This window comes from Leucoraja erinacea, chromosome 34, assembly GCF_028641065.1.
Source record: "Leucoraja erinacea ecotype New England chromosome 34, Leri_hhj_1, whole genome shotgun sequence".
Taxonomy (NCBI): Eukaryota; Metazoa; Chordata; class Chondrichthyes; order Rajiformes; family Rajidae; genus Leucoraja; species Leucoraja erinaceus.
The window spans coordinates 17,321,964-17,347,979 of record NC_073410.1 but is presented as its reverse complement, the minus strand read 5'-3'; the positions used below and the strand labels follow the sequence as shown (position 1 = coordinate 17,347,979).

Sequence of the window (26,016 nt, the reverse complement as noted above, 5' to 3'; positions counted from 1 at the left end):
TGCACATACACACACACACTTACACGCTCACACACACTCACATACACACATGCTCGCTCATACTCATGCACACAGACACACTCACATGTTCACACATGCACACTAATGCACAAACACACACACTCACTGGGACACACACACATGGAGACACACATGTACTCACTCACATGCACACACTCAGACACAAACACTCATACACAATCACACACACACTCGCTCACACTCATGCAGACACATACATGCTCTCACACACACTCGCTCACACTCATGCAGACTCATACACAATCACACACACTCGCTCACACTCATGCAGACACATACAGCTCTCACACACACACACACACACACACACACAGGCACACACAACTGCAACCAAAACTACATGCAATACTCCAAATGCAGCCTAACCAACGTGTTATGGAGTTGCATCATGAGTCACTGACCCTACTCAATGCCCCGAGCTGTTACTGCCTGCAAGTTGAACTGTTGGGAGGATATGTTTTTTTAACACAGAGTGTGGTGGGTGCCTGGAATGTGCTGCCAGGGGTAATGATGGAGGCAGATGCGATAGTGGTGTTTAAGAGACTTTTTAGCAGGGCAGATAGATATGGAGTCACATCCTCCCACCTCCACCCCTTTCTGCTTTCCGCAGAGACCGATTTCCTCCACAGGAAGGCTGGCTCTGTCCTGGGGGCGGAGTTGGAGTTGGATTCATGGGAGGTTGGTCTTGGAGGGGAGGATGCTCCTCAAACTGCGGAGCATCCTGGATAATACAGCTCACCCCCTCCATGACACACTGGTCAACCTGAGGAGCACCTTCAGCAACAGACTGGTTCCACCAAGATGCAGCACAGAACGCCACAGGATATCCTTCTTCCTTGTGGCTATCAAACAGTACAACTCCTCCCCCTTCTGTGGTGGGGTCGATGGTCTCCCCCTCCCCCAACATCCCCAGAGTTCACCACTCGTCACTTTATTTTCTTGTTCATGTATTTTGGAGTTTTTTTAATGACTTTTGGCAAATTCATTTCCCTCCTGGGATCAATAAAGTTTTATTGTATCGTATCATTCACATCCCTTCCCACCCAAACTGCCCCCTACCCTGGTACTTTCCCCTGTCCCTATACCTCCTTCCCTCGATTCTGTCCAAGGACCCTGACCCCTGACCCTTTCAGGTCAGGCTTAGGTTCACTTGCACCTCTTTCAACCTCATCTACTGTATCCATGTTGAGGTGTGGGTCCTATATAAGTAAGTAAGTAAGTAAGTAAGTTTATTGGCCAAGTATTCACATACAAGGAATTTGCCTTGGTGCTCCGCCCACAAGTAACAACATGACATACAGTGACAGTTACGAATGACTCAGAAAACACTAAACATTAATAATAATAATAAAAACATTAATGATAAAACACCATTGATCAAGCATGTAAACCAACAAAATACCAGATCAAAGGGAGGCTACAAATTTTTGGCTGTTGAGTAGAGCAACTACTTGTGGATAAAAACTGTTTTTATGTCTGGCTGTGGCAGCTTTGACAATCCGGAGTCGCCTTCCAGAGGGAAATGATTCAAAGAGTTTGTGGCCAGGGTGAGAGGGGTCAGAGATGATCTTGCCCGCTCGCTTCCTGGCCCTTGCAGTGTACAGTTCATCAATGGAGGGAAGGTTGCAGCCAATAATCTTCTCTGCTGATCGGACGATTCACTGCAGCCTCCAAGTATATAACAGCGAGACCAAGCGCATACGGATGTCTATTACCGGCCCTGCTTTGTTCTGGCCTTTTCTTACCTCCAGTTCTCTCCCCTCTACATTCAGTCTGAAGAAACATCCCAACCCGAAACATCACCCATCCTTTTTCTCCAGAGATGCTGCCTGACTCACTGAGTTACTCCAGCACTTTGTGTCAATCTTTGGTATAAACCAACATCTGCAGTTCCTCCCCACACACATTTGTAGGGATATTGATCAACCTGGGACATTGAACTTGGAATTCAATTCTGGCAGCTCACAATCATGCCTAGTTAAACTAAAGGAGATCAGTTTCAGAAGGAGATGAGGAGGAATTTCTTCAGTCAGAGGGTGGTGAATCTGTGGAATTCATTGCCACAGAAGGCTGTGGAGGCGTCAATAGTATTTTTAAGGCAGTGATAGAATGCTCCCCTTTACTGTGAGTGAGGGGATCACAGCACGGTTTGGGAACAGCTCCATCCAAGACCGCAAGAAATTGCAGCAAATTGTGGATGCATCACACAAACCAGCCTCTCTTCCACTGACTCCATTTATACCTCACGCTGCCTCGGCAAAGCCAGCAGCATAATCAAGGACGAGTCGCACCCTGGCCACTCCATCTTCTCCCCTCTCCCATCACGCAAGATGTAGAAGTGTGAAAATGCACACCTCCAGATTCAGGGACAGTTTCTTCCCAGCTGTTATCAGGCAACTGAACCATTCTATCACCAACTAGAGAGCAGTCCCGATCTAATATCTACCTAATTGGAGATCCTCGGACTATCATTGATCGGACTTTACCTAGCACTGAACATTATTCCATTTACCTTGTATCTGTGCACTGTGAATGGCTCAAATCATGCATTGTCTTTACGCAGACTGGTTAGCTCGCAACAAACGCTTTTCACTGTACCGCGGTACACGTGGCAATAAACTAAACGAATGTGGTTGCAGAGCGGTGAGCGAGATGGCGGCGAGCGAGGTGGAGGCGAGCGAGGGTGGCGGCGAGCGAGGTGGCGGTGAGCGAGGTGGCGGTGAGCGAGGTGGCGGTGAGCGAGGTGGCGGTGAGCGAGGTGGCGGTGAGCGAGGTGGCGGTGAGCGAGGTGGCGGTGAGCGAGGTGGCGGCGAGCGAGGTGGCGGCGAGCGAGGTGGCGGCGAGCGAGATGGCGGTGAGCGAGATGGCGGTGAGCGAGGTGGCGGTGAGCGAGGTGGCGGTGAGCGAGGTGGCGGCGAGCGAGGTGGCGGCGAGCGAGATGGCGGCGATGGCGGCGACGAGATGGCGGCGAGCGAGGTGGCGGTGAGCGAGGTGGAGGTGAGCGAGGTGGCGGCGAGCGAGGTGGCGGCGAGCGAGATGGCGGCGAACGAGATGGCGGCGAGCGAGATGGCGGTGAGCGAGATGGCGGTGAGCGAGATGGCGGTGAGCGAGATGGCGGTGAGCGAGATGGCGGTGAGCGAGGTGGCGGTGAGCGAGGTGGCGGTGAGCAAGATGGCGGTGAGCGAGATGGCGGTGGAGGCACTGACCTTCCTTGCAGTCGAGGCCGTTCCCGTGCAGGGTGTAGCCGAGGCGACACTGGCAGATGTAGGTGCCCAGTGTGTTCACACACTGGTGCTGACAGCCCCCGTTGTTCAGTGAGCACTCGTCCTTGTCTGGGGACAGAGAGAGAACACCCCGTCACACACACACACACTCGGCAGTAGGGAGCACAATGGTAAGCCCCACCCTCAATCAGACACACTGCACACGGCTCAATTGTAATCATGTACACTCCACTCCAAAGACGTACAGGTTTGTAGGTTAATTGGCTTGGTGCATGTGTAAAATTGTCCCTTGTGTGTGTGGAGGATAGTGTTAATGCGTGGATGTCACTGGTCAGTGCGGTCTCTGTGGGAAGAAGGTCCTGTTTCCGTGCTGTATCTCTAAAACTAAAAGTAAAAAAACTAAATGTACAGACTTATCACTGACTGGATATCACCCAGAAGTTTTTCACTGCACTTCGGTTCACATGACAATAAACTAAACTGAACAGTAAACTAAACAGTGATTGATTCACAGGTACAGCACGGTGGATCAGCAGTAGGGTTGCTGCCTCACAGCACCAGAGACCCGGGTTCTATCCTGACCACGGGTGCTGTCTGTACGGAGTTTGCACGTGCTCCCTGTGACCTGCGTGGGTTTTCCCCGGGAATTTGCTTTCCTCCCACACTCCAAAGACGTGCAGGTTATTAGGCTTTGGTAAAAATTGTAAAATGTCCCTAGTGTGTGTAGGATAGTGTGCGGGGATCGCTGGTCGGCGCAGACTCAGAGAGCTGAAGGGCCTGTTTCCGCGTTGTATCTCTAAACTAAACTAAACGGGCTCGCCGAGTCCACACTGAACATCAATCACACGTTCACACCAGTTCTATGTTATCCCACTTTCACATCCACTCCCTGCACACACACAATGTACAGAGGACTAATTAACCGTCACACCTGCACGTGTGGGAGGAAACTGGAGCCTTCGGAGAAAACCCACGTAGGTCACGGGGTGAACGTACAAACTCCGTACAGACAGCACCAATAGTCAGGATCAAACGCGGGTCTCTGGCGCTGTGAGGCAGCTACTCTACCGCTGCGGCCCAAATTACAAGGGGCTTCACCGATGGGATGGTCCGGTGCAGCTTGAGACCAGACCCTATGAGGGGGATTCAAGGGGAGACAGTCAGGATGGACCCCGGGTCTCTGGCACTGCAAGGCCCGCAGCGCCACCCTGCCCGTTCCTTCACCCCTTCACTTATCCCCGTCACCCTGAAGCGACCCTCACCTGCGAAGAACTGCCCCCTGAAGCCGCTCTTGGACACAGTGTTGTCAGACGTGAACTCGATGCGCATGTTGTTGAGCTGGGACGTTATGACATCCGGCGTCTGGGAGCCACAGAAACGGCCGTGGAGCTTGGATCCAGAGTCAAGGCCACTGTGGACCTCAACGTAGTCGTACTTACACACCTGGGGACAACACAGCTCCCTCACACCCAACTCCACAAACCTCACCCTCTCCCCCACCTGGAACCCACCACGCATTCCCCCCACAGCAGCACTGGAATGCTGGCCCTCCCAAATGCAACCACGTGCATGATCTTCACTCACCACAGACCAGGGTGTCCAAGCATGGTGGGTGGTGCCCAGTCACGGCCAATGGTGTGTACCATGGAGCAGCAAGTTCAACCATGGACCATGTGGGTGGTGCTGGCAGCTCCAGGCTGCTGCAGGTGGTCTCGCAAAGACAAACTCTTTTCCACACCCCCCCCCACCTCGCCTTAACACCCCCAAACCCCCCCCCTTCCCAACGCCACTCCCTGGCCCATCCCCCAGCAGGTCCATACGCCCAATCCCACCTTACTCCATCGCCACCTCCATCCCGTCCCATCCCCCACCCTGCTCCGTTCCCCACACCCCACCCCGTCCCATCCTGTTCCCCACCCTACCCTCCCCACCACCCAGCATCCCACCCAACAGCCACCCCCCCACCCACCTCCACTCTGCCCCAAACCCACATCCTGCCCCATCCACCTTCCAGCCACAGGTCCCAGCATTAGGGGCAGGTGTAGCAATGGTGGGGTCACAATGCGTGTGTGTGTGTGGGGGACAGGACACCCCTACACCCCCAAGGGTCTAATTCCGTCTCCCCATAGGCTGGTCACACACCCCGTCCCCCCATCACTCCCTTCTCCATATCTCTCCTTCTCCACCACCCCATGGGCCAATCTCCCCGCCCCCAAGGGCTGTTCTCCTCCACCATCCCATTACTCCCCGAGGTCACTCCCCCCCCCCGTGTGGGCTGGTTGTCGTGCTGTTGCTGGGTACCCACGTCGTTTCCCTCAAGCTCGAAGGCCAGGAATCGCAGGGAGATGCGGGTGACGTGCCGGTGCCACCAGATGCCACACACACCGCCTGTTGCCGGGGTAGGGCCGGGGCCAGCCGGGGCTGCTCACTGTACCGTTCAGCTGGGTAAGCAGGCCCCCGCACGCCGCTGTGGAAGCAGAGAGACAGAGACGCCGTCAGAGGTACCAGCACTCACACCGTGGACCATTGTCAGCAGAATTGGGACCCGTGTCTTTAGTTTAGTTTAGGGATACAATGTAGAACCAGGCCCTTCGGCCCATCAAGTCCATGCCGACCAGTACACTAACACTATCCTACACACCAGGGGCAATTTTACAGTGATACAGCGTGAAACAGGCCCTTCATCCCAACTTGCCCACACTGGTCAACATGGCCTAGCTACACTAATGCCACCTGCCCGCGTATGACCCATATCCCTCTTTACCTCTCCTGTCCACGTACCTGTTTTGTAAACATTGGGATAGTCCCTGCCTCAACTCTGGCAGCTCGCTCCATACACCAGAAGATGCTCCTCAGCTTCTTCCCGCAGGCTATAAGACTGATAAACGGACTTTCCCCCCTGCCAAAGTATCGCGCACCAACCACCAACCTGGACACACTGCAGCAGAGCCACTGTCGTGCCGCTGCCGATCGGAACGCCTGTTGATGTTTAGTAGAGAGTAGTGTTTTTAATTGGTTCATGATATATGTATTTTTATTTCTATTTATTTTTTACTGCACACTGAATGGACACTGGTTGAGCAACGTTTTTTTGTTTCCTCTGGGTATGTGAGTACTCAGGAAAATGACAATAAAGATATACTACTATACTATACTACTACCACCTGTTGTGTGAAGGAGGAATGCTCACTTGGAGCATTGTGAGCAGCTTTGGGCCACGTATCTTTAATTTAGTTTGAGGATACAGTGCAGATTCAGGCCCTTCAGCCCATGGAGCCCGCGCCAATCTGTTATCCCCACACACTAATACTATCTTGCACACTACGGACAATTTTACTGAGATGCTGAGATTTACTTAGCATGGGACATTTATGCCCTGTTCTGTCACTGTAAAGATCTATACGAGAGACAAATATGAAAGAAGAAAGGATAGTTGGTGTGTCCGTGGAAAAAAAAAAAAAAAAGGGCCCGGGGAGCCGTTGGTGAAAGGAGGAGTTACCTGGGCAGTGAGTTATAAATCGAGCGGGGCCCGGGGAGCCGTTGGAACGGGAGGAGGAGTTACCCAATCTGCAGCGTTACATCTCACTTCCAGAGAAGGGGTCTGGTGGAAGCCTCTGATTGGTGGAAGAGGACCAGAGGAAGCAGCTGATTGGGTGCAATCCCAGGTTTGCATTTCTGCTTTCAGTGAGTTAAGGGTTCAGTGAGTTAAGGGTTCAGTGAGTTAAGGGTTCAGTGAGTTAAGGGTTCAGTGAGTTAAGGGTTCAGTGAGTTAAGGGTTCAGTGAGTTAAGGGTTCGGTGGGTACAGTGAGTTAAGGGTTCGGTGAGTTAAGGGTTCGGTGAGTTAAGGGTTCGGTGAGTTAAGGGTTCGGTGAGTTAAGGGTAGGGTTCGGTGAGTTAAGGGTTCGGGGAGTTAAGGGTTCGGTGAGTTAAGGGTTCGGTGAGTTAAGGGTTCGGTGAGTTAAGTTAAGGGTTCGGTGAGTTAAGGGTTCGGTGAGTTAAGGGTTCGGTGAGTTAAGGGTTCGGTGAGTTAAGGGTTCGGTGAGTTAAGGGTTCGGTGAGTTAAGGGATCGGTGAGTTAAGGGATCGGTGAGTTAAGGGATCGGTGAGTTAAGGGTCAGTGAGTTAAGGGTTCGGTGAGTTAAGGGTTCGGTGAGTTAAGGGTTCGGTGAGTTAAGGGTTCGTGGAGTTAAGGGTTCGTGGAGTTAAGGGTTCGGTGAGTTAAGGGTTCGGTGAGTTAAGGGTTCGGTGAGTTAAGGGTTCGGTGAGTTAAGGGTTCGGTGAGTTTCGGTGAGTTAAGGGTTCGGTGAGTTAAGGGTTCGGTGAGTTAAGGGTTCGGTGAGTTAAGGGTTCGGTGAGTTAAGGGTTCGGTGAGTTAAGGGTTCGGTGAGTTAAGGGTTCGGTGAGTTAAGGGTTCGGTGAGTTAAGGGTTCGGTGAGTTAAGGGTTCGGTGAGTTGAGGGTTCGGTGAGTTAAGGGTTCGGTGAGTTAAGGTTTCGGTGAGTTACGGGTTCGGTGAGTTAAGGGTTCGGTGAGTTAAGGGTTCGGTGAGTTAAGGGTTCGGTGAGTTAAGGGTTCAGTGAGTTAAGGGTTCGGTGAGTTAAGGGTTCAGTGAGTTAAGGGTTCGGTGAGTTAAGGGTACAGTGAGTTAAGGGTTCGGTGAGTTAAGGGTTCGGTGAGTTAAGGGTTCGGTGAGTTAAGGGTTCGGTGAGTTAAGGGTTCAGTGAGTTAAGGGTACAGTATTTATTAGTAAAGGCACAGTTTAAAGGATAAAGATTTGTATCGTGTGAGGGAGTTGAGTTAATTTGGGAGTAAGCTAAGTCAGTGGAGATTGGCCCCGTGGTTTGCTCAGCCTGCCACATGTGGGAGATCAGGGATATGGTCGGTGTCCCTGGTGACTACGTTTGCAGGAAGTGTGTCCAGCTACAGCTCCTGGCAGACCGCATTGAATGATTGGAACTGCGGTTGGATTCACACTGGAGCATCCACGATGCTGAGAAAGTCGTGGATAGCACGTACAGCGAGTTGGTCACATCGCAGGTAAAAGGACAGAGGACAGAAAGGGAACAGGTGGCCAATAGCCAGCAAAGCAGTAGGCAGGTAGTGCAGGAGTCTCCTGCGGTCATCTCCCTCCTAAACAGGTATACCATTCTGGATACTGTTGAGGGAGATTGCTCATCAGGGGAATGCAGCAGCAGCCAAGTTCATGGCACCATGGGTGGCTCTGCGCCGAAGGAAGGGGAGAAAAAAGAGTGGAAGGGCAATAGTAATAGGGGATTCAATTGTCAGGGGAATAGATAGGCGTTTCTGCGGCAGCAAACGAGACTCCAGGATGGTATGTTGCCTCCCTGGTGCAAGGATCAGGGATGTCACTGAACGGCTGCAGAACATTCTGGAGGGGGAGGGTGAACATCCAGTTGTCTTGGTGCATATTGGCACCAACGATATAGGTAAAAAAAAAAGGAATGAGGTCCTACAAGGTGAATTTAGGGTGCTAGGAGATAAACTTAAAAGTAGGATCTCAAAGGTAAAAATCTCTGGATTACTACCAGTGCCACGGGCTAGTCAGAGTAGAAATAGGAGGATATTGCAGATGAATACGTGGCTTGAAAAATGGTGCAAGGGGGATTCAAATTTCTAGGGCATTGGAACCAGTTCTGGGGGAGGTGGGACCAGTACAAACAGGACGGTCTGCACCTGGGCTGGAATGGAACCAATGTTCTTGGGGGAGTGTTTGCTAGTGCTGTCGGGGAGGAGTTAAACTAATGTGGCAGGGGGATGGGTGTAAGAGCAGAGAGGCAGAGGGGTGTAAATTGAGGGTAGAAGCAATTGGTAGCAAGGTGAAAAGTAAAAGTGGCAGGCAGACACATCCAGGGCAAAAATCAAAAAGGATCACTTTCCAACATAATTGTATAAGGGGTAAGAGCATTGTAAAAACAAGCCTGAAGGCTTTGTGTCTCAATGCAAGGAGTATTCGTAATAAGGTGGATGAGTTGAATGTGCAGATAGTTATTAATGTACATGATATAGTTGGGATCAAGGAGACATGGCTCCAGGGTGAACAAGGCTGGGAGCTGAACATCCAGGAATATTCAATATTCAGGAGGGATAGAGAGAAAGGAAAAGGAGGTGGGGTAGCGTTGCTGGTTAGAGCAGATTAACGCAATAGAAAGGAAGGGCATTAGCTTGGATGATGTGGAATCGATATGGGTAGAGCTGCGAAACACTAAGGGGCAGAAAACGCTAGTGGGAGTTGTGTACAGGCCACCTAACAGTAGTAGTGGAGTTGGGGATGGCATCAAACACAAAATTAGAAATGCGTGCAGCAAAGGTAAAACAATTATAATGGGTGACTTCAATCTACATATAGATTGGGTGAATCAAATTGGCAGGGGTGCTGAGGAAGAGGATTTCTTGGAATGTATGCGGGATAGTTTTCTAAACCAACATGTAGAGGAACCAACGAGAGAGCAGGCTATTCTAGACGGGGTATTGAGTAATGAGGAAGGGTTAGTTAGCATTCTTGTTGTGCATGGCCCCTTGGGCAAGAGTGACCATAATATGGTTGAGTTCTTCATTAGGATGGAGAGTGACATTGTTAATTCAGAAACAAGGGTCCTGAACTTAAAGAAAGGTGACTTTGAGGGTATGAGACGTGAATTGGCCAAGATAGACTGGCAAATGATTCTTAAAGGGTTGACGGTGAATATGCAATGGAAGGCATTTAAAAAACTGCATGGATGAACTACAACAATTGTTCAACCCAGTTTGGCAAAAGAATAAATCAGGGATGGTAGTGCATCCGTGGATAACAAGGGAAATCAGGGATAGTATCAAAACAAAGGATGAAGTGTACAAATTAGCCAGAACAAGCAGCCTACCAGAGGACTGGGAGAAATTCAGAGTCCAGCAGAGGAGGACAAAAAGCTTAATTAGGAAAAGGAAAATAGATTATGAAAGAAAACTGGCAGGGAACATGAAAACTGACTGCAAAGGTTTTTATAGATATATGAAGAGGAAAAGATTAGTTAAAACAAATGTAGGTCCCTTGCAGTCGGAAACAGGCGAATTGATCATGGGGAACAAGGACATGGCAGACCAATTGAATAACTACTTTGGCTCGGTCTTCACTAAGGAAGACATAAATAATCTGCCGGAAATAGCAAGGGGCCGGGGGTTAAATGATTGAAATCCAGGTTAGCCGGGAAGTGGTGTTAGGTAAATTGAATGGATTAAAGGCCGATAAATCTCCAGGGCCAGATAGGCTGCATCCCAGAGTATTTAAGGAAGTAGCCGCAGAAATAGTGGATACATTAGTGATAATTTTTCTAAACTCATTAGATTCTGGAGTAGTTCCTGCGGATTGGAGGGTAGCTAATGTAACCCCACTTTTTAAAAAGGGAGAGAAAATGGTGATTTACAGACCAGTTAGTCTAACATCAGTGGTGGGGAAAATTCTGGAGTCAGTTATTAAAGATGGGATAGCAGCACATTTGGAAAGTGGTGAAATCATTGGACAAAGCCAGCATGGATTTATGAAAGGTAAATCATGTCTGACGAATCTTATAGAATTTTTCGAGGATGTAACTATGAGTGGATAAAGGGGAACCAGTGAATGTGGTGTATCTGGACTTTCAGAAGGCTTTCGACAAGGTCCCACATAAGAGATTAGTATACAAACATAAAGCACACGGTATTGGGGGTTCAGTATTGATGTGGATAGAGAACTGGCTGGCAAACAGGAAGCAAAGAGTAAGAGTAAACGGGTCTTTTTCAGAATGGCAGGCAATGATTAGTGGGGTACCGCAAGGCTCAGTGCTGGGACCCCAGCTATTTACAATATATATTAATGATCTGGATGAGGGAATTGAATGCAACATCTCCAAGTTTGCGGATGACACGAAGCTGGGGGGCAGTGTTAGCTGTGAGGAGGATGCTAGGAGGCTGCAAGGTGACTTGGATAGGCTGGGTGAGTGGGCAAATGCATGTCAGATGCATTAAATGTGGATAAATGTGAGGCAAAATGGTGGCAAAAACAGGAAAGTAGACTATTATCTGAATGGTGGCCGATTAGGAAATGGGGAGATGCAACGAGACCTGGGTGTCATGGTACACCAGTCATTGAAAGTAGGAATGCAGGTGCAGCAGGCAGTGAAGAAAGCAAATGGTATGTTAGCATTCATAGCAAAAGGATTTGAGTATTAGAGGAGGGAGGTTCTACTGCAGTTGTACAGGGTCTTGGTGAGACTACACCTGGAGTATTGCATACAGTTTTGGTCTCCTAATCTGAGGAAAGACATTCTTGCCATAGAGAGAGTACAGAGAAGGTTCACCAGACTGATTCCTGGGATGGCAGGACTTTCATATGAAGAAAGACTGGATAGACTCGGCTTGTATTCGCTAGAATTTAGAAGATTGAGGGGGGATCTTATAGAAACTTACAAAATTCTTAAGGGGTTGTTCAGGCTAGATGCAGGAAGATTATTCCCGATGTTGGGGAAGTCCAGAACAAGGGGTCGCAGTTTAAGGATAAGAGGGAAGTATTTTAGGACCGAGATGAGAAAATCATTTTTTACACAGAGAGTGGTGAATCTGTGGAATTCTCTGCCACAGAAGGTAGTTGAGGCCAGTTCATTGGCTATATTTAAGAGTTAGATGTGGCCCTTGTGGCTAAAGGGATCAGGTGGTATGGAGAGAAGGCAGGGATGGGATACTGAGTTGGATGATCAGCCATGATCATATCGAATGGCGGTGCAGGCTCGAAGGGCCGAATGGCCTACTCCTGCACCTATTTTCTATGTTTCTATGTTTACAACTATGAACTTCTATGGACTGTATTTGGTTAAGTTTAGTTTAGATACAGCCCACCATAAATTCATATGTTCAAGGAGCAGAAGAAGGCCATTCAACCCATCAAGTCTCCTCCGCCATTCAATCATGGCTGATCTATCTCTCCCTCCTAACCCCATTCTCCCGCCTTCCCCGCATAACCCCTGACACCCGTACTAATCAAGAATCTGTCAATCTCCGCCGTAAAAATATCCATTGACGGCCTCCATAGCCGTCTGCGGCAATGAATCCCACAGATTCACCACCCTCTGACAAAAGAATTTCCTCCTCATCTCCTTTCTAAAGGTACATCCTTTAATTCTGAGGCTATGACCTCTAGTCCGGGACTCTCCCACTAGTGGAAACATCCTCTCCACATTCACTCTATCCAGACCTTTCACTATTCAGTAAGTGTCAAAGAGGTGCCCCCTCATCCTTCTAAACTGCAGCGAGTAAAGGCCTAGTTCCGTAAAATCCTCATCATATGTTAACACCGAGTCTGTGCCGGCCAGCGATCCCCGCACACTAGCACTATCCTACACACACTGGGGACAATTTTACAATTATACCAAACCAATTAACCCGTAAACCTGTATATCTTTGTAGTGTGGTAGGAAACCGGAGCACCCAGAGAAAACCCACGCAGGTCACGGGGAGAACGTACAAACTCCATAAAGACTCAGTATCTGAGGAAGGATGTGCTGCCGCTGGAGAGGGTCCAGAGGATGTTTACGAGAATGATCCCAGGAATGAGTGAGCTAAAACGGCCAATAGGGGCATTGTTGCTGAGGTTGGCTTGTGGTTAGGGCTGTGCGGGGTGAGGTGGTTCAAGAGCCTGATGGAGGATGGGAATATGCTGTTCATGTACCTGTGGTCTGTGTCCATGGGTCTGTGATGCTGCTGTAAGACTGTCCTGGTACCTCAACTGACTTCGGTATCTGATCATGAATTCAACTGGACGTGCCTTCAAACTTAAGGACCTGCGCTGGACTGATTTAATTCTGGAGACAGTAAGGTGTGCTGGTGACACTCTGCCGGACACTGGGGAGGGTTGCGGGGGTATGGCAACACTCTGCTGGGCACTGGGGAGGGTACCCACCATCACAGCTCCTGCCGTCAGCTGCCAGCTCGTATCCGGGCTCACACCCACACTCGTAGCTGCCCAGGGTGTTGATGCAGCGCTGCTGACAGCCCCCTCGCTCTGCATCCCCACACTCGTCCACCTCTGCAATGAGACGCAGACGTGGGGGTCAACGTGGGGGAACAGACACCCACCTGGTCACCACCCACCGACCGAACTCCCCCACAAACCCTGACCCTGTCCCCACCCACAGACACTCCCCCACCCTCCCCGTACAACCCCACCATACTGGTACGCCCCCCCCCCCCCCCCCCCCCCCCACACACACTGCCACTCCCCCCCACCCATCCTCCACAGACCCACACTTTCCCCACCCCGTCATAACCCTCCGCCCACCATCCCCCTCCTCACCCCCCCCCACCCTCCTGGTAAAGCCACCCCCCACCAACACCCCCCCCCCTTCCATTACAGCCCCCCAATTCCATCCCCCACACAGTCCCCACAGACCCATGCCCCCACCCTCCAGGTACAGTGACCAGTGGGGTGCCACATGGCTCAGTGCTAGGACCCCAGTTATTTACAAGATATATTAACGATTTAGACGAGGGAATACCCCGTCCTGAAAAGGACCCGTTAAATACCACAGTCCGAGCTCCTCACTGGATCACCACCCCATGGGTGTCACTGGATCAGCACCCCAGGGTGTCACTGGATCACCACGCCAGGGTGTCACTGGATCAGCACCCCAGGGTGTCACTGGATCACAACCCCAGGGTGTCACTGGACCCCCACCCCAGGGTGATCACACCCCAGGGTGTCACTGGATCACCACCCCAGGGTGTCACTGGACCCCCACCCCAGGGTGTCACTGGATCACAACCCCAGGGTGTCACTGGACCCCCACCCCAGGGTGTCACTGGATCACCACCCCAGGGTGTCACTGGATCACCACCCCAGGGTGTCACTGGATCACCACCCCAGGGTGCCACTGGATCAGCACCCCAGGGTGTCACTGGATCACCACCCCAGCCAGCTGCCCACTGCCAAGGTCATTGGGACAATCACAATGAATCACACGCACCCTTGAAGAAGTCTGCGGTGAAGCCAGCCTTGCCGATGGAAGTGTCGGACATGAAGCGGAGCCAGAGTGTGTTGGAGCTCGACCTGATGTTGCTGGGATTGTTGTAACCGCAGTAGCGGCCAATCAGGGGGGCATCGTGGCCGTCGCCATCACGGACCTCCAGGTAGTCGTAGGCGCAGGTATCGTGGCGTTCCACCTGGGCAGCCGAGACCACAGGGGGTGTGAGTGTAGGGACCAGGGTGGAGTTAGTGTGTTAGGGACCAGGGTAGGGAGTTAGTGTGTAGGGACCAGGGTGGAGTTAGTGTAGGGACCAGGGTGGAGTTAGTGTAGGGACCAGGGTGGAGTTAGTGTGGGGACCAGGGTGGAGTTAGTGCAGGGACCAGGGGAGAGTTAGTGTAGGGACCAGGGTGGAGTTAGTGTGGGGACCAGGGTGGAGTTAGTGTAGGGACCAGGGTGGAGTTAGTGTGAGGACCAGGGTGGAGTTAGTGTGGGGACCAGGGTGGAGTTAGTGTGGGGACCAGGGTAGGGAGTTAGTGTGGGGACCAGGGTGGAGTTAGTGTAGGGACCAGGGTGGAGTTAGTGTGGGGACCAGGGTGGAGTTAGTGTAGGGACCAGGGTGGAGTTAGTGTGGGGACCAGGGTGGAGTTAGTGTGGAGTTAGTGTGGGGACCAGGGTGGAGTTAGTGTAGGGACCAGGGTGGAGTTAGTGTGAGGACCAGGGTGGAGTTAGTGTGAGGACCAGGGGAGAGTTAGTGTGGGGACCAGGGGGAGAGTTAGAGGAGGGGACGGTTGGGGAGGGGGTGGCACCACTGGTAGTCTGCCCAGTGTAAGGACCGGGGTCCCACAAGACCACCCGCTGTACCCCAGGTCCCTGTACCCCAGGTCCCTGTACTCTGTACCCCACACTGCCATTTCAGAATATTTGACAATAAATCACTCCTGACTTGCTTTTACACGTTCCACTAGGGCAGTCGCAGTCAATATTTGGAAAGTTATTACCCCCCCCCCCCTATACAATTACCATACAATGTCACCACCCTAGTATTCTTACAATTACCTGCACTTTCCCTGCATGTTTGCTCCTCTAATTTCCACTCACTACCAAGGTGAGGTCGTAAATCCCAGCAGCAGAGTGACCACCCCTCCTTGCCCCTCTGTTCCACCCAAAGCCCAGAGTGGGAATTGGGTAATTGTGGCCCATGTTTACCCCAGGCCCAGGTCTGGACCAAAGGCAGACCGGGCAGTACCTAACCCACCAGGGCTGCTGGGAGGGGAGGGGGAGGGGGGGGGGGGGGGGGGGCGCTTGTGTACACAGATATCTCAAGATCCCCAGAGATTGGTCAGTTAGCATCCTGGGTTGGGGGGGGGGGGGGGGGGAAGAAAGAGAAAGTGTAGAGGAAGAAAGGGCCAAGAGGAGGGGGGGGAGAGAGAGAGAGAGACACGCAGAGTTGAGAATGAGGCAGAGGGAAAAGGAAAGGTAGCGAGGGAGTGGAGAAAGAGAGGGAGAGGGGGGAGAATGGAGGGGGCGGGAGGGAGAGTAGGAAAGGGAGGGGAAGGGGGGAGGGAGAGAGTAGGAGGGGAGAATGGAGGGGGGAGGGAGGGAGAGGGAGGGGGGGAGGGAGAGGGGGGGGAGAGAGGGAGGGGGAGGGAAAGGAGGGGGGGGGGGGAGGGGGCGGAGAGGGAAAGGGAGAGAGTGGAGGGGGGGGAGGGAGGGAGAGAGCGAGTGTAGCAGAGGGAGGGAGGAAAGTGTAGGGGTAGAGAGGGTGGGGGAGAGTGAAGGTAGGTGCAGCCCAGGCCACGGTTTACCTCGAAAGCCTGGAAGATGAGGCCTACGTGGCAGGCTGTTGCCACGGCGATGGTCCACACACACTCCTTGGAGGGCCAGTAGTCGTCGGGGTAGTTGGGCGACTGGATCTGACCCGCGTCCTTCCGGATGTTTCCGCCACAGATCGCTGCAACAAGACTGAGGGTCACACCCCTGCCCTTCCCCACAGACAGAACATCACTCCACTTATTATTGGGGGGGCAATGAATGAAGGAGGTCTGCCAGAGTGGGGCCAGAGACTTGGGTTGGATCCCGGCTACGGGTGCTGTCTGAACGGAGTTTGCACGTTCTCCCCGTGACCTGCGTGGGTTTTCTCCGGTTTACTCCCACGCATCAAATATGTACAGGTCTGTAGGTGAATTGGTTGTAAATTGCCCCCTAGTGTGTGTAGGGTAGTGTTAATGTGCGGTGATCGCTGGTCGGTGCGGACTCGCTGGGCCGAAGGGCCTGTTTCCACGCCGCATCTCCAAACAAAACTAAACGTTTGGACGGATAAATGGTTAGGCGGGACGTGGGCCCAGTTGGACTAGCCCAGTGTGGGCTGAATGGCCTGACTCCCTCCTGTACTCACCCACGGGTTGTGATATCCTGCCCCTCCCTGGCACTGGGATAAGCCCCCCCCCCCACCACATGGTGTTTGGGTTCCCAGTGCACAGGGCCCACTTCTCCCATTACCCCCCCCACTCACTCCCCATCACCCCATTACCTGGTGAACCCCCTCCATTGCCCTTGGAGCCCCTGTACCCTGTCCCATTGAGCCCATCCTGCCCCCCCCCCCCCCTGTCACTGCCCCCATTTCCCAGTGACCCCCTCCCTCTCCCCTAACCCAGTGACCCCCTCCTTCTTGGCAACCCCCACGTTCCCCCTCCCCTCGCGATGACCCCCCCTGCACCCTCATTGAACCCCTCCCTGGGCCCCCGGCATTAGGGGTGAACGCCACAGAGCCTGTGTACCCTGTTCCTGGTGATCCCTCCACCCCCCCCCCTTTGTCTCCCCCCTATCTCTACCCCCCCCCCTGGCCTGTGGGTCCCTGGTGTTGGGATAACCCCCCCCCCTGGAGCCCATACACCCGGTCCCCGGTAACTCCCTCCTTATCTCCCCCCCCCCCCCCCCCCCCCCTGTGACCCATCTACTCCCTGGTGACCCCTTTCCCCCCCCCTCTCTGTCCCTACGCCCTCGTTCCCCATCAAACCCCCTCCCTCGGCCCCTGGCGGAGTAACCCGGCCCCAAAGCCCGTGCACCCCATCCCAGTCCCCGGGTTTAGGGGGTTCAGTACTTGTGTAGGAGGCAGTGAACCTCCAGTCCATGGGGGGGGAGGGGGGGATGGGGCGCTAGAGTGGGAAGGGGACGAGGGGTATGGAGGGGGTTCACTACCTGTGTAGGGGTCGGTGATGTGGGGGGTGGGGGGGAAGGGGGGGGGGGTGTATGGGGTGTGTGGGGGGATGGGTTGGGGTTTAGGGGTTCAGTACCTGTGTAGCTGGCGGTGAAGCCGTGGCTCCCCCTGCTGCTGGAGCCGCGTAACTCCACCCACAGGCGGCTGTCGCTGGAGAGCAGTGGTGGGGGTGGCCGTGGTCCACAGAACCGTCCTGTGGGGGGGGGGGGGGGGGGGGAGAGAATGTGTCAGTCAGCATCGCTGTACCCCATCCCCACCAAACCCCCATCCTGCATTGCTGCAGCCCCCGTGCAATCCCACGGCAGCCCCACTGCAGTCCACTGCATGCCACAGAGTAGCCCGTACGCATGGGAGGAGCCCGTACGCGGAGCAAGAGGCCACAGCTGACCACCTCAACCTGTGGTCAGTTGTCCAAGCAAGAACAAGGCTGGTCCTGGGCAGTGAATCCCAACAAGACCCAGTGGCTGTGGAAGGGCTGACCACACTGTCAGCTGGGAACGGCAGGTCAAATGGGCAGAAACACGAGGGGAGAGAGGTAGACGGGGGTGGGTGGAGTGGGTAAAACAGGCAAGAAGGGATTAGAGGGGGTAAGGGGGGGTAGAGGGGGGGTGGGGAGAGGGGGTGAGGGGGGGAGAGGGGGGTAGAGGGGGGTAGAGGGGGGTGGGGAGAGCGGGTAAGGGGGGGTAGGGGGTGGGGAGGGTAGAGAGGGGGTGGAGCAGGGGGATTAGGGTAGGGGGGAGAGGGGGGTGAGGGTGGGGGAGTGGGTTGAGCAGGGGGAATGAGGGGGGTCTGAGGGTGGGTGTGGGTGAGCGGGGGAGGGTGGGGACGTAGCGGGGGGAGTGAGGGGTAGCAAGCGTAAGGGGGGGTAGAGGGGGTAGAGAGGGGTGGGGGGAGTGGGTAGAGCAGGCGAGCGGGGGTAAGAGGAGAGGGGGGAGTGTGGAGATCTGACAAGAGGGGGCGAGAGGGGGGTAAGTGGGGGTAGAGAGGAGGTGGGGAGCGGGTAAGGTGGCGAGAGGGGGTAGAGGGGATAAGAATGAGGGGGAAGTGGGTAGTGCGGGTGGGCAGTGGGGGATTAGGGGGTGAGGGTGGGGTTGAGCATGTGTTGCGGTGTGTATGTCATACCCAGCAGTGGTGCCTTCCTCCAGTACCCATCCCGTACCTCAATGTGGTCGTACCAGCAGAGTCGGCTCCTGGACAGCCCCAGGGAGGTGAAGTTTAATATGATCTGCAAAGCAGAGAGCTTTGGTTAACCAGCATCAGTTCTGGGCACCATGTTATAGGAAAGATTTACGAGGATGTTGCCAGGACTAGAAAGAGACTGCCTGACCCACTGAGTTACTCCAGCACTTTGTGCTTATTTTTGTCCCAATTTCAATACTCAATGACTGATGAAGGCCAATGTGTCAGGTGGGGCAGAACAGTGGGGAAACAGCAGATTGGAAGATACACGATACAAGTCTACTCCGCCATTCAATCGTACTGAACCCTAGCACGAGGAGCCCAGTTGGCCCAGAGTCAGACTGCCTCCAAACCACACCAGACTGCGGCAGCACGGTGGCGCAGCGACAGAGTTGCTGCCTCACAGCGCCACAGACCCGGTTCAACCCTGACTATGGGTGCTGTCTGTATATAGTTTGTACCTTCTCCCTGTGACCTGCGTGGGTTTTCTCCGGGTGCTCTGGTTTCCTTCCACACTCCAAAAACGTACCAGTTTGTAGGTTAAGTGGCTTGGAATAATTGTAAATTGTCCCTTGTGTGTGTAGAATCATGCAAGTGTACTGGGTGATTGTTAGTCAGTGCAGACTCGTTGGGCCGAAGGGCCTGTATCCGTGTTGTATCTCTAAATTAACCTACGAAACTAAGACACTGCCAACCCCAGCCCAGTCCAGTACAGTGTGCCCACAATCTCACCGCCTCTATACCACACCGAGACACACACTGTCCCTGTCCCGGAACTGGCACAGTGTACCCACAATCTCACTGCCTCCAGGACACATATGGGACCCCAGCGAGATGCCTCCTGGTCCAAGCCTCAGCACTATGTCCCTACAGTGAGCCTGCCTCCATAACACACAGAGACATACACTGCCCACTGCCCCGTTTGCCCACAATCCCACCGCCTGAGAGAGATGCGCTGCAATGCCGATCGCGAATGAGGAGGGACCCATGCAGCTGAGAGTGAGGAGGGCCCTGTGTCACAGAGTGAGGAGGGCCGGCACTCAGCAGGGGTCCGCAGTGGGGGGGACCCGAGAGTGACGAGGGTCACAGGCCGCCGAGAATGAGGGGGATCCAAGTGAGGAGGCGGCTGAGACACATGGGCAAAGATCAGTCTCTTCAAAAAGCTTTTTGAAACTTTATCAGCACCAGAATCGTGGCGACATTTGTGTGCTGTCCAGGTGAGGTCTGTGTGTGAATTTAACGGGTGGGACGCAGCACAAAGCATTTCACTGTAACTAGCTACACGTGACAATAGAGTATCCTTCAAATGCACCCAGCTCCTGCCCAGCATCCCCCCTCCCACCTACCACCACGCCCCTCCTTCCATGCCCCTTCCATTCCTACCCTGTCCACTCCCCTCCTTCACCACCCCTCCCCCCCCACCTACCTCCACGCCCCTCCTTCCATGCCTCCTACTTCCCTGCCCCCTCCACTCCCCACCTACCTCCACACTCCTCCTTCCCTGTCCCCTCCACTTCCCTCCTTCCCCACCCCTCCCCCTCCCACCTAACTCCCCTCCCATACCGCCCCCTCCCCTCCTCCTCTGCCCCTCCACTCCCCTCCACTCCTCCACCCTCCCCCCCCCCCCCCCCCCCCCCACCCCCGTACCTTCTCTCCGGGGGTGACTGAGATCCTCCACACACAGTGGGTGAAGGGGGGGTAGCTGCGTGGGAACCCCGGGCTGGAGAAGTTCCCAGCAGAGTCCTGCAGGCTCTCGCCACAGGCTGCAACACAAAGCATGGACACGCCGCCATTACACACCGCTGTGGAGGCGCAGAGGGGGGGACATTAATGTGGGGGGGGGTACACACGCACACTGAGGCCCAGGACCACGCTGGCAGGGGGGAAGCGAGCGAGAAGAGGGGTTGGTGGAAAGAGGGTTAGACAGGTACATGGATAGGACAGTTTTAGAGGGATACGGGCCAAATACAGGCAGGTGGGACTAGTGTATGTTGGCCGGTGTGGGCGAGTTGGGCTGAAGGGCCTGTTTCTACACTGTGTGAGTGTGACTGTGACTAAGAGCTGATGTGTGAGGAAGGCCAGACACTTGTCAACAGCAGACACACAGCCGGAGGAGACCGAGCCGAGCTCACTCTGCTTGATGGATAGGACAGTTTTAGAGGTATACGGGCCAAATACAGGCAGGTGGGACTAGTGTATGTTGGCCGGTGTGGGCGAGTTGGGCTGAAGGGCCTGTTTCTACACTGTGTGAGGAAGGCCAGACACTTGTCAACAGCAGACACACAGCCGGAGGGGAGACCGAGCTCTCTCTGCTTTGATCCGGCCTTTTACAAGAATGGCCAGAACGCTACAAGCAATTAAGGCAACTTAACGAGGGGGAAATGATGAAAGAGTATTTGTGTTGAGCTGAGGGCAGCTGATTAGTTTACTGTACAGGCCACTGCTAGCTGTGAGGTGGAGCAACTCATTGAGATCAAATGCCTGGCTCTGACTGTGGGCTGGGGTGGTGAGACTCTGAGACTGCCCACCGGCGATCTCGGCAACAGTGGGTGGTCACCAGATGGAAGAGTATCTGCCCGAGCCGGCCTCCGGCCCCTTTACCGGGGTTACGTTCGTGCCCGAGTGGTACTAGAGGGGTCTACACGCTGCCCACGGGTGCCATGGGGGACTTCCGGGACCGCTGGGCACGGCGGGGGGTGGGGTGTGTCCTCAATAAGGATTGTGTTAGAGTCACACACTGGACTTGTGAGCCACACTCCAGCCCACAAGACACGAGATACCACAACCATACTGTCATCATCTGCAATAGGCCACCACCAACCATGTGTGCATGGATATAGAAACATAGAAAATAGGTGCAGGAGGAGGCCATTCGGCCCTTCGAGCCAGCACCACCATCCATTGTCATCATGGCTGATCGTCCCGTATCAATAACCCGTGCCTGCCTTTTCCCCATATCCCTCGACTCCACTAGCCCCTAGAGCTCTATCTAACTCTCCCTTAAATCCATATTTGTGTTGTCCTGACTACGGATATCGAGGGATGTGGATCATGTGCAGGCAGGTATACCTCAGTCCTTCAGTCCACAATGTTCTGCGCCTGTTCAAACACCACTATAGTATGTGCTTCCACCATCACACCTATGAAGCAGCAACTCTACCGCTGCGCCACCGTGCCACCCCCGGAGGTAATGGGCAACGGTACAGTGTCAGGTGTTAAAGGGCAACGGTAAAGGGTCAGGGGTTAAAGGGCAATGGTACAGGGTCAGGGGTTAAAGGGCAACGGTACAGGGTCAGGGGTTAAAGGGCAACGATACAGGGTCGGGGGTTACCTGGGCAACGGTACAGCTTATTGGCTTGGCTGATGTCCCCTTCACTCAGCTTCACTCTCTGCCCAATGGTTGGTCGCAGGCCTTGGTCATCTCTCCGTGGGAGGATGGTGTCCAAGAAAACGCCCCTGGGGAATGAACGCAGGGCACCGGCTGTGAACACGGTAACGTCAGCACCAGGAGACACACAGTGGCTGTGGAAATAGCAGCCTGTAGATCAATGACGTGGTGAAAGTGTTAATGAAGGAAGTGGCTGGAGAACTGAGTGAGATGTCCTGGTGTGTCGGATGGTGCTAGTGTACGGGGATCGATGGTCGGCAGGGACTCGGTCCGTTTCCGTGTTGTATCTCTATACTAAACTAAAACAACTACGGGACCTACAGGTCTGCCTGGAATAACCAGCGTGTATGTGTAATTGGAGATACTGCCTGAGCCGCTGTTACTACAGCATTTTGTGTCTATCTTCAGTGTAAACCAGCATAAACCAGCAATCCCTAATGGCTTTATGTCCAGCACCTTAACCACTCAGCCACGACTACCAATGTCTTTGGTGTGAATGGCCCGACCCTGACTAGCTCACTGCCAGGCACATTCCAGTTCACACACCAATTAACAGTTTAACCCACCCTGCTATAAGAAAGATGTTGGCAAGCTGCAGGGGGTACAAGATTTACAAGGATGTTGCCAGGACACGAAGGTCTGAGCGACAGGGAAAGGTTGAGCTGGCTGCTTCTCTATTCCTTGGAGTGCAGGAAGATGAGGGGTGATCTTATAGAGGTGTATAAAATCATGAGAGGAATAGATCAGGTAGATGCACCTTCTTGCCCATAGTAGAGAGAATCAAGGACCAGAGGACATTGGTTTAAGGTGAGGAGTGAAAGATTTAGGAACCCGAGGGTGGTGGGTGTATGGAACGAACTGTCTGATGAGGTCGTTGAAGCACAACGTTTAAGGAACATTCAGACAGGTATATGGATAGGACAGGTTTAGAGGGATATGGGCCAAACGCAGGCATTGGAGTTGGTGTAGATGGGGCATGTTGGTCGGTGTGGGCATGTTGTACATTCTATGTTATCCCACTTTCTCATCCACTCCTTACACACCAGGGGCAATTTACAGAGGGCAAATTAACCTACCAGCCCATACGTCTTTGTAACGTGGAAGGAATCTGGAGGAAACCCACACGGTGACAGGGAGAACGTGCAAACTCCACACAGACAGTAACTGAGGTCGGGATCGAACCGAAGTCTCTGGTGCAGTGAGACAGCTGCTCTACCGCTGCGCCACCGTGTCGATTATAAACATTGAAAGGGATTGAACAGGTAGGTGGGAGAAACTCTATCCTCTGATGGGGGGGGGGGGGGGAGCCCAAATTAGAAAATCATCTTGGACTTTGGAGAGGAGCAGCTTCACAGATGGCACTGGGCTGCGATGTTTTGTAGAGTGTGTGTGGGGGAGGAAGAGAGAGAGAGAGAGAGCTCTTGGCCCATCTAGTCCACGCTGCCGGCGGTTACCCTGTACATTAGCAACATTTGGACAGGTAAACGGATAGGAAAACGTTCAGAGGGATATGGGCCCAACGTGGGGAGCTTGGACTAGTGCAGATGGGGCATATTGGTCGGCATGGGCAAGTTGGGCGAAGGGCCTGTTTCCGTGCTGTATCTCTAAACTAACCTCCATAACTTATGGACAACCTGTACATTCAATCGAGTGTTTGGGGGACCAAATCTATGCTGTCTAGTATTTTATCATTCCACCTTGGATAAAGGTTCTGACTGTGGGAGGTTTCTGAGGGATAAGAATTTGGAAAGACCAACCACAGATATAAGACTCACTGGTCTATAGTTTCCAGACCTAGCCTCGCAGCCCTTCTCAAATAGAGGCACAACATTAGCCATCCTCCAGTCTTGTGGCAGTCTCCAGTCTGAACTACAACCTTCCACCATCACCCTCTGCTTCCTTCCATTGAGCCAATTCAGCTATCTCTCCTTGAATCCCATGTGATCTAACCTTCCAGAGCAGCCTACCATGTGGAACCTTGTTAAATGCCTTGCTGATGCCCATATAGATAAAGTCTATGGCTTTGCCCACGTCAATCTTTCTGGTGATCACCGCAAAAAACTTAATCAGATCCGTAAGACACGATCTTCCACGTACGAAATTATGCTGACTGTCCCTAATCAGCCCGTGTCTATCCAAAGAATATAGTTCCCTGTATTTTCCCTCAGTAGTTACGATCCGGGGAGTATGTTTTCCTTGCAACGCTCTACACCCAACAAATTACAAGCAGCGTTGCTATGGAACTGAACCATCGCAGTTTAGTCCAAAGATACAACATGGAAACAGGCCCTTCAGCCCATCAAGTCCACGCCAACCTGGGATCCCCGCACACTAACACCATCGTACACACTAGGGTCAATTTACAATTCAATTAAGCCAATTAACCTACAAACCTGTCCGTCTTTGGAGTGTGGGAGGAAACCGGAGCACCCGGAGAAAACCCACACAGGCCACGGGGAGAATATAGACTCCACACAGACAGTCAGGAAAGAACATGGGTCTCTGGCGCTGTGAGGCATCAACTCTACTGCTGCTCCACCATGCTTCTTCAGGGAGGTTTGGAGGGGTACAGGACTTCCAGACGGACCACTGGACTACGCCTTAAAACTAAGCCAGGGGTGAGGGCTACTTCAGTGGGGGTGTGTGGAGCTCCACAACTGTGGGTGGGACTGGTGGGATTGGGTCTGGGGCATTGGGACAGAGTGGACCATGAGGGGGAGATGAGACCTCCAGAGACGTCTAGGGCCTTGTTACAGTTGAGAGAAGGTGTGAAAGACGAGTTCCCGGCAACCTTGGCGTCCAACCTGGAGAAGGTGTTCCTGGCGTAGTGCATGATGCTGTCAAAGTCATAGATGTCTCCCAGGGAGTTCACTTCTGCCGGCTCCATCTTCAGGAAGTTATATTCCTGCCCTACAACACAACAACACACGGCGTTACTGTAGAACGGTAGAGGGGTGGCTCGGTGGCGCAGCGGTAGAGTTGCTGCCTCACAGCGCCAAGAGACCCGGGTTCCATCCTGACCGTGGGTGCTGTCTGTACGGAGTTTGTACGCTTTCCCCATGACCTGCGTGGGTTTTCACCGGGTGCTCTGGTTTCCTCCCACTCTTCAAAGACGTATGGTTTGTAGGATAATTGACTCAGTAAAATTGTAAATTGTCCCAAGTGTAGATGGTGTTAATGTGCGGGGATCGCTGGTTGGTGCAGACATGGTGGGCCAAAGGGCCTGTTTCCACGCTGCTTCTCTAAACTAAATTAAAGCTGCCACTGGGAACTGCACGCGCACGCACGCTTGGTAACGTTCGTGTTCACAAATGATGGGAGCAGAATTAGGCCATTCGGCCCATCAAATCTACCCCGCCATTCAATCATGGCTGATCTACCTTTCCCTCTCAACCCCATTCTCCTGCCTTCCCCCCCATAACCCCTGACACCCGCACTAATCAAGAATGTATCTATCTCTGCTTTAAATATATCCATTGACTTGGCCTCCACAGCCTCCTGTGGCAATGAATGTCACCGATTCACCACTCCCTGACTAAAGAAATTCCTCCTTTAATTCTGAGGCTTATGACCCCTGGTCCTAGGCTCTCCCACTAGTGGAAACATCCTCCCCACATCCACTCAACCCAGGCCTTTTACTCTTCAGTAAGTTTCAATTAGGTCCCCCCTCATTCTGCTACACTTAATAACGGGGAAATATTCAGTGAAGTGTTTGCTCTCTTTCTGGGGTCTTGTAAAATCACCTGAGACATTGTCCCACCGAGCTGGCTCTTTCTGGGGTGCATTGTAATGGGGGTGGGCAATGGGACACCTGAGACAGGGTTGTCCTACCGAGCAGGTGGCTGCGATGTGTGTGGGGGGCGTGGGGAGTTTGGGGAGCAGGGGTACATAGTATGGGGGTATAGGGGGGAATGGGGGTGATGATACTGACATGGGAGTGGGAGTGGGACAAGGAGGGGGGCAATGGGCAGTGGGTTA

The 26,016-nt window shown here is 53.2% G+C and overlaps 1 protein-coding gene across 1 annotated transcript in view; it reads right to left on the bottom strand.

Annotated features, from left to right (window-relative positions):
* The window catches only part of LOC129712845 (tolloid-like protein 2), a 56,750-nt gene that overhangs the window by 11,992 nt on the left and 18,742 nt on the right, over window positions 1-26,016 (bottom strand). The window contains 12 exon segments of the mRNA XM_055661565.1: window positions 3,249-3,374; window positions 4,529-4,709; window positions 5,572-5,616; window positions 5,618-5,733; window positions 13,192-13,317; window positions 14,255-14,450; window positions 16,060-16,205; window positions 17,548-17,664; window positions 18,594-18,696; window positions 20,298-20,413; window positions 21,982-22,106; window positions 24,843-24,948. Of these exon segments, the coding sequence (XP_055517540.1) occupies window positions 3,249-3,374; window positions 4,529-4,709; window positions 5,572-5,616; window positions 5,618-5,733; window positions 13,192-13,317; window positions 14,255-14,450; window positions 16,060-16,205; window positions 17,548-17,664; window positions 18,594-18,696; window positions 20,298-20,413; window positions 21,982-22,106; window positions 24,843-24,948 (1,503 nt within the window).